At 32.8% G+C, this 7,688-nt stretch overlaps 1 protein-coding gene across 14 annotated transcripts; it reads right to left on the bottom strand.

Moving 5' to 3' along the window:
* Window positions 1-1,413: 1,413 nt before the first annotated feature.
* LOC107856612 lies at window positions 1,414-7,472 on the bottom strand. 14 transcript variants are annotated; one of them, XR_007054880.1, is made up of 7 exons: window positions 7,270-7,409; window positions 4,467-4,557; window positions 3,400-3,653; window positions 2,895-2,957; window positions 2,754-2,804; window positions 2,073-2,390; window positions 1,414-1,632 (listed from the first exon to the last, which is right to left on the bottom strand). XR_007054880.1 is itself a non-coding variant. In XM_047411781.1 (5 exons), exons 2-4 carry the CDS (start codon window positions 6,637-6,639, stop codon window positions 3,404-3,406), a joined length of 393 nt encoding a protein of 130 aa, XP_047267737.1. In that variant the 5' UTR covers window positions 6,640-6,642; window positions 7,270-7,394; the 3' UTR covers window positions 1,732-2,390; window positions 3,400-3,403. The 14 variants fall into 14 exon arrangements, 2 of the variants coding, with proteins under 2 accessions (XP_047267737.1, XP_047267736.1); XR_007054879.1 differs by lacking the exon at window positions 1,414-1,632 and adding an exon at window positions 7,074-7,117 and having other exon boundaries at window positions 1,732-2,390; window positions 4,471-4,557; window positions 7,270-7,394; XR_007054876.1 differs by lacking the exon at window positions 1,414-1,632 and adding an exon at window positions 7,074-7,117 and having other exon boundaries at window positions 1,732-2,390; window positions 7,270-7,390.
* Between the last annotated feature and the right edge of the window lie 216 nt (window positions 7,473-7,688).

Genomic DNA, 7,688 nt, shown 5'->3' with positions numbered 1-7,688 from the left:
ATCGCCACCCAATATAATTTTATTTTCTTCAACAATGAATGATTTCTCTTGTACGATTTTTTTAAGTTTCAAGAAAAAAAGATATAAATGACTTCAACTCACACTCTGTATCAATAAATTAGAAACAATCAAATTACGATTTTTTCGTCTTTGATTACACATTACTCATGTGGTCTCTTTTAGTATTTTCATATAAAATTTTAATGTGCTATAGCTTGAAGAATGCATCTTATTTGAGTGGCGGTCTGTTGAAAACAATCTCTTTATTCTCTTTATCCTTTTCAAATATTATTTGTGAGATTATATTGAGTATGTTATTGTCATTGTTGTTGTAGCTTGAAGGATACATAAATTATTTTCTTGATCATGAAAATGAGCTGATTTATTTTGTATTTCAAATATCTCGATTGATATAAATGTGGAGAATCGACATTGAAATGTGATGTTTGTTTGTAACAAAAATATAGTGAAGGCAAGAGTTATGGAGAAAATATTTTTATCGTTTTGATACTTGTTGAAAAAAACAATAGCACCATTCAGTAATAAAAAAATAAAAATATTTACTCATGAAAAAATAAATAATAAGTAGAATAAGCAATCTAAGTCTTCAAAAGTTTTGCAATCCACTTCACATTCATCAGAAGTATTATTGTTAGATATTGGAGCTAAGGGTACTGAAGCTGAGCTCGTCCCGTCACTGGCTATATTGTAGTAATAGGTTTCTTCCTCTTACCGTGTAAAACTCTTTAAATATCAGTTCTCTAAATATATCTCATCATATTTATTTTTACCAAATATTTCAGGACTACTAGCTATATTGTACTACTTATGATATATCTTAGGATTTCTAATTTTAAAAGAAGTCTTACTATATTTTTTAAAGTTATGAACCCATATGTTTTAGGATTCAATATCATAAATATTAATTTGAGAAAAATAGTAAAAAGACGTTTTTGTCTAAAGCAAAAACTTTTAATAAAAATTAAAAAATTCAAACAACATTAGGATATCCTTCACACTTTTAATATATTATAGATACAGATTATAGTCCACACTCGTATTTATATTTTATAGTCCACATTTATGTATTTTATAATCCACACTTATTTTTGTATTTTATAGCTCACACTTATATTTATATGTTATTCACATTTTTACATGTATGTTGTAATTCACGTTTGTATTTATATTTTATAGTTCACACTTGTATTTGTGTTTGGTAGTTCGCACAAATGAAAAGAAAGTGAAAAAAAAATAGAAAAAATGAGAGAAATAGAAGGAGAGCAATGAAAAATAGAAAAAAAAAAAAAAAAAAAAAAAAAGGAGAAAAAAGGAAAAAGAAAGAGAAACCAAAAAAAAGGGAAAAAAAATTGAAAAAGAAAAAAAAAAAGAGTAACAGAAAATAGAGAAAGAGAGAAAATACATGAGTGATACTATAAATTGTAATTAAGAATAATTAACAGGAAAGAGAAAGTTATGAATTGAAAGTTATGAATTGACAAATAGTGTTTTATTTTCAGTTCCCATCACGACGTAGGGCATAAGACCACAGAAGCTCTAACAATAACAATCTTCAAACTATACTTCTTGTTTTTTATCTTGAGAAGGCTAATAATCTTGAAATCTACAAACCTGATCAAGAAAATAAATTAACTTAAAAGGAGTTATTTATCAAGGTTGAATATATATAGAGTACAAAGTGAGAACTTCTTAAGGATGGGTACTAAAGAATGACAATTAACCAAGCATCTTAATAAAAATGTTACTTATATAAGTACATCTTAAGCTTCATGATCTTGGAACAAAATTAATCCTAAATACAAGACGAAACTGAATACCAGAAAGTTAATAAAATCTCCATCAATGCAGGCTATCTCAGTCAGAATAATCAATCCCAGTCATATTATTACAACACCACAATATCCAATGTAATTCCACAATTAGGGTTCGAGGATGGTAGAGTATATGCAAACCTTACCCCTATATTATTGGGAGGTAAAGATACTATTTTCGATAGACCCTTCTTTGGCTAAAAGATCTTAAGAATTCTGATACTGAAATAGCACAAGTACCTCTTTGGCTCCAGGAATCTCAAAGATGGACTTTGGACTGTCATCACATATATACATAGCATATGTAGAATCATAAGCAATGATTGAGCCATTGTCTTTAGCAAATTGCACCAATTTAGTCAGTTGATCTCTTGATGCCGCCGCATCAGTTGGATTATTAGGCTAACAGAAAAATATGTCTGTCCGTGGAACACTGGATAAATTAGGAAGGAACCCATTTTCTGGAGTACATCTCATGTATGCAATATTTCCATACTTCTCCACATCCTACTGAAATTGACCAGTTTGGCCCGTAATAACACTTGAATCCAGACAAGCCTACAGTAGAAACATAAACAAGGCTTAGCTTAAAACCTTTTTCCAAGGCCTGGTAATAAAATAATACAAGGTGTAGTCCAACAGAAAATTAAGAGACAAACAAATAAAAGGAAAATGTGCAATTAGATGCAATAATGAAAGTAATAAAATATGTATCAATAGCCTTTGCAAAAGTATAAAAAAATTTCTAAAGTTCTAACATAGTACCACTTCACTTAAATCACACATGATGTGAGAAATCATAAAACAAAATAGACATCGCAAATCTAGAGTATGCAGGTATAGCTTGGGCTGTCCTTCAACTCCTCTTTTTTGACTTTGTTACAATAGAGAAGAACAGAGGTAAAAGCCTGAAACATTTACCGGATATGATGGGTCTTGCCCAGCTATAGTCACATTAGACCCAAAAAGAACCTGATATCCGGTCAAGAAATTCGAAAAGCTATTAGTGAAAGTTGGTGGCTGTAATTTGAAAAAGATGGATAAATGTAGAGAAAACCAAACCTGAAGTCGAGATATTATCACTTTTGGCACCATCATAAACGAAGATCTCATCTTCCTCTAATCCTACATTTCCATAATAGGTAGAAGCAATGGAGGCTCTAAGTTGTTGCTCAAGCACAAAAAATCAATGACTATTCTTAGAATTGTTCTGACAGCCGACTTTACACTTAAATCATGAATTACATGCTATGAAAGATATGGTGACCAAAGAGTGATTTTCTCTTATGCCTATCTTAAATAAGGTCCAAGATAACCATACTTGAAAACACCCAAACATGAAGCATTTCATTTCTCCTTTTTTAAGAATTGGTAGGCAAATCAAGAATTTGTTGAATAAAATGCTAATTACAAGGCAGTAATAGATCATTGTTGATATAATATATGGAAATGCTTTTACGCGCTTCAGAAATTTCAGCCGTACATCCTTTTCTACATTATGACAAAAGAGGAACTTTCCACTTCTATAGCAGGGACTGCTTGATAAATAACTTCGTCCTCAACTCACCTTTCTAAACCAAAGGTACGACAAGGGATGCCTCTTCAATTATATCCATTGCAGGAGCATCAACCGCATCAGCAACTATGCCAGAAGCAGAGAAGTCCTTAAAGCTGGAGAGGGCACTATAACTCTTGAGCTTAGTCTCAGGTTCCTTCATCCAGTCTAACGTTCTTCGGATGATCGCCTCCCATTTTGGAACTGGCCTTCTATTTTCTGCTCCTAGTACATTTTTAGCGTTCAAAGGACCCGCCTCTTGGAATCTGTAAACAACAGATCCAAACTCTCTAGGTTAAACTAATTTATGTAATTAAATTTTCAACAACCAACATGTTTCAGGTCATATACAAGCTACATTTAAAAGGGGTCAATTCAACAAATCTCAACCCCGGAAGTTAGCTCAAGAGCTGAGGATTGTCCAACTTATACCACTCATCCCCTAAGAACCCTATGTGGGACTCTTCAACGTAGACTTACTACACAATGGATTACACATCAGCTAAGAAAAATAGGAAAGCTGCTACACAGTCAATTGGCAAGTGGCTAAAATTATTTTTTGCATATGCAAGAATATAGATATCTGCTAGTCCTTGCATAAAAAGCCACCCATCAATTTCTAGATCCTGATCTGGAAGTCTTCCCGCCATATCCCAAGTACCAATGGTAAACAACAGAAAAATCACGAAACATAAAAATCCCAAAACTCTTCCAACCGGACTTTAGGTCTGAATACAGCAAACCACCACGTAATTGATTGTAAAGAAAAACCTCACTTCTTTCGTGTTAATATATTGAGCTCTCAAAGTTTCTAATTTCCCTCTCTTAGTAGGAATACTAAATTAGTATTAGTCCTTTATGATCTGTAAGATTCAAATGTTGAAAATATTATGCATAACAGCATAAGGCTCCAGTAAGTTAGATCCTTGACAGGCATATATGAACCAAAATCCACATATGCATATGATAAGGTCAATTTCTGTACAGTTTACTTGATGAGTCAAGCTCAATTATAAGCAAAAATAGAAATCAAATATAAGAAAAGGGGTTGGTGTATTCATTGGAATTTTCATTAGTACCTACGTGTAGTTTGATTCTGGCATTCATTAAGCTTCCCCAGTTTTCCATGTCCATGATCTTCAACCATTCTTTCATCTTTGAGTGAGCAAGCTGGAAATTCACCAAGAACACAACCAATTAAGCTTAGAACAAACACCAAAGAAACAATTACGTATAGTTTACTTGATGAGTAGCAAGCCATTACAATAATATATCCAAATTCACTACCTCTTATTGGCTATAAGGAATTACTACAGATCCAACAAACAAAGTACGGAGTCCAAATATAAATACTGTGAATAGCATAACGTAGTCCGCAACATAAGGATAGAAATAAATCGCTTTACGCTTAAAATGAGTAGCAAATCATAAAGGGCCGAAATATGGTCCAAGAATTATTATTTCTAATTTCAAAATCAAAAAGGTGTGGCAATGAGCTATTGTTACAAGGAAAACACCGTCCATTTGAGTTTTAATACATAGAGACACCCCCACAATATTTTATCCACAATATTGTACACCATATTCTAGTTGATTGGAAAATCAATAAGCGCACCGTCTATTGAGTTTCAGTACATAGGATCACTTCTACATGTCAACCCACAATATTGTACACCATATTTAATTGATTGGAAAATCAAGAAGCCCATCTCTACAAGTGACAAATAAGTATCATAAAAACCAAGTTCCACTGAATCGGGAGGTATAAAGAAGCATCACAACTATAAATTATCTCTCAGGATTTCTATGCTTTCAACCACAGCTCGAAGTTCATGAATGAGTTGAAATCACATAGACCAATCCTCCTCCTAGCATGAGAGTTGCAGTAAAGGCTCCATATGTAATAGGCCATGTGAATTAGCTTTTATTTACAACAGATGAGGCAAATATTTTCGGGTTGTTAATGACTTCATATAAATTCTTCAACTCTTTTACAGAACACTGCCACTTTGCCATACTGAGATACTGTGATTGTAACATGCATGACTCCGAATAAATTCATCATAGGAAAGATAAGGCCAGGATAATCAAAAGACATATTTACTGCATTCCATAATATATGAGGAAAAATACACACAAAAATATAGAGAAGACCACTGAGAACATACGATAGCAAGTAGCCAAGTAGCAACTACGGAGCAGACAGAGATTAAGAAAATCAATGAATGACCAAGATAGCAGGCTTAAGCAAGTCAGACTCAGCACAGCCAAGACAGAGGCTCTATAAGGAAGACTTGGTTCAGGCCAAGAGCTAACACTTTCTCAACTTAAAAGAAAATGGCCAACCCAGTAATCAAGAATGCGAATAGTCCAAGCCTATTTGCAGTAGCCATAGCCATACGTGATACAATGATAATACTGCCACAAAACTCCCAATTCTTCAAGAATGTCTCAATTGAAAGAAATAAATTTGCTAGTTCTTGCTAGTTACATAGCAAGTTGTTTCGTATGTTTTCTTTTACTAAGATCTAGAAGCCATCCCTAGGCATGACATATTTTTTTATCTTTCTCACTGTCACGTATGCGCAATGTATAGTATGATTTTGTTTTTGGGAGAGAACCCACTAAATGGACCGACAGAGCACTGGTAAATCAATAGTCATTGATGCAAGAAAAATAACCTCTTTTTAGATACTTCTATTTCTTACTACAATGTTGATCTTTGATTGTTACAGTCAGACCAAAAATGTTTTAACCTCATAAAAGTAGAGCATCAATTCTAATATTTCAAACACATCTTCAATGAAATAGTTAGTAGCCACAGAACTGGATGAACCTCATAAGTCTAAGCAACAACAGCATACCCACTATAACCCCTCCATTGGGGTCTAAGAAGGGTTGTGTGTACGCAGACCTTACCCCTAACTTAAAAAAGTACCACAAAAACAAGCAAGGACAACAACAAGAAATACAATTATCAAGGCTAATGAATCAAGCTATAAAAATAGAAACATGAGAATAGGAAAATAAAAGAATAATTAATCAATAACAATAAGCATACTCGTGCAAATGAAAGTCATGAAATGTACAGAAAATCAGATTGAAGGAACAATACAATACAATGGAAACACTACATTTAGCATAGTTATTTCATTAATCACTACTCTAAATAACACATCTATAGCCAAACAAAGATATGCCTGGCACTTGGTGATACAGCACACGCATCTGTGTTGCATACTCCGCTTTCATCAACTGTTAAGACGTATATAAATCCATTTTAAACAGGTAGCAAATAGAATTCTTCATCTAATATGTATGTAAAGACAGTACATTGTTCCTTATATTAAGAGTGCAATACCATCTAATTTACAGGATGAAGAAATAGAAGTGATTTATTTCCTCTATTAACTTGCATCGAAAGCAAAACAGATGTTTCCGCATTGGATCAAAATTTTTTCAGAGGGGGAAAAAGAGAAACTTGGTTTAGCACACATATCAGTTGGTATCAAATGACGGAAAATAATTACTGTGTCTGCAAGGGATTGGAACGGCAAGAATCATGTAATCAACTACTTCAGCACAAAATATTCCATTTGAATCTATCCAACACCCCCAAAATTAGCAGAAGAAACCAAAAATGTTTCTAAAGTAAGCAAACTGTCAGACTTCAAAAGAATACTTACTGAAATCAACATATCAACCACAGCAAGACCTAGCAACTGCAAAGCTTAAAATTTCCAAAAATAGAAATGGGTATTCAAGAATCTCTCTTTCCAACTTGTAACAACACATACATTTTTTACAAAAATTATTGTTTTGGGAAAAAAAGATCGAAAACGAAGTAGGAAGAAATTAATGTAGTAAAGTAGAGATAGCTACCTTGAGACTTTGTGATGAGATTGAACAATTGGTGAATTATAACTGAGAGATGCTATTACATATTCATTTCAGAAATCTCTTCTAGAATTATGTATGTGGTGATAAGATGATGGCAGATAGGTGTGTGGATATTATTTCACCATGTATTAGATGTAAGTTAAAATATCACAGATATGAATTACCTAAAATGCCCTTAGTCATCCATTTTGTTCATGTTTATAAATAATAATATAATATTATATAATGCATCTTTTAATCTCTGAACTTGTCCTCCAATTCACTTTAACACTTAAAATTAACTTTCATTTATTCACTCCTTAACATCTTTAAAATAAATTAAAATCACCCTTAACTAACTGTTAGCGCGTAAACAAGTGTCATTGAGCGCGTTAAAGCTCATTTTTTGGTCCATTTAATTT

The sequence above is a fragment of the Capsicum annuum genome, chromosome 4 (assembly GCF_002878395.1).
Source record: "Capsicum annuum cultivar UCD-10X-F1 chromosome 4, UCD10Xv1.1, whole genome shotgun sequence".
NCBI lineage: Eukaryota > Viridiplantae > Streptophyta > Magnoliopsida > Solanales > Solanaceae > Capsicum > Capsicum annuum.
The sequence above is the reverse complement of the archived record's forward strand: the minus strand, read 5'-3'. Positions and strand labels throughout refer to the sequence as shown.

Bases quoted from the DNA above. Each gene is read 5' to 3' on its own strand.
- LOC107856612 (XM_047411780.1), bottom strand. The intron at 4,558-6,587 runs GCATATCTTTGT...GTGAATTTCCAG, and splicing joins GCTGTATCACCAAGTGCCAG to CTTGCTCACTCAAAGATGAA. The intron at 3,654-4,466 runs GTACTAATGAAA...TGTTGTTTACAG, and splicing joins CAGAATCAAACTACACGTAG to ATTCCAAGAGGCGGGTCCTT.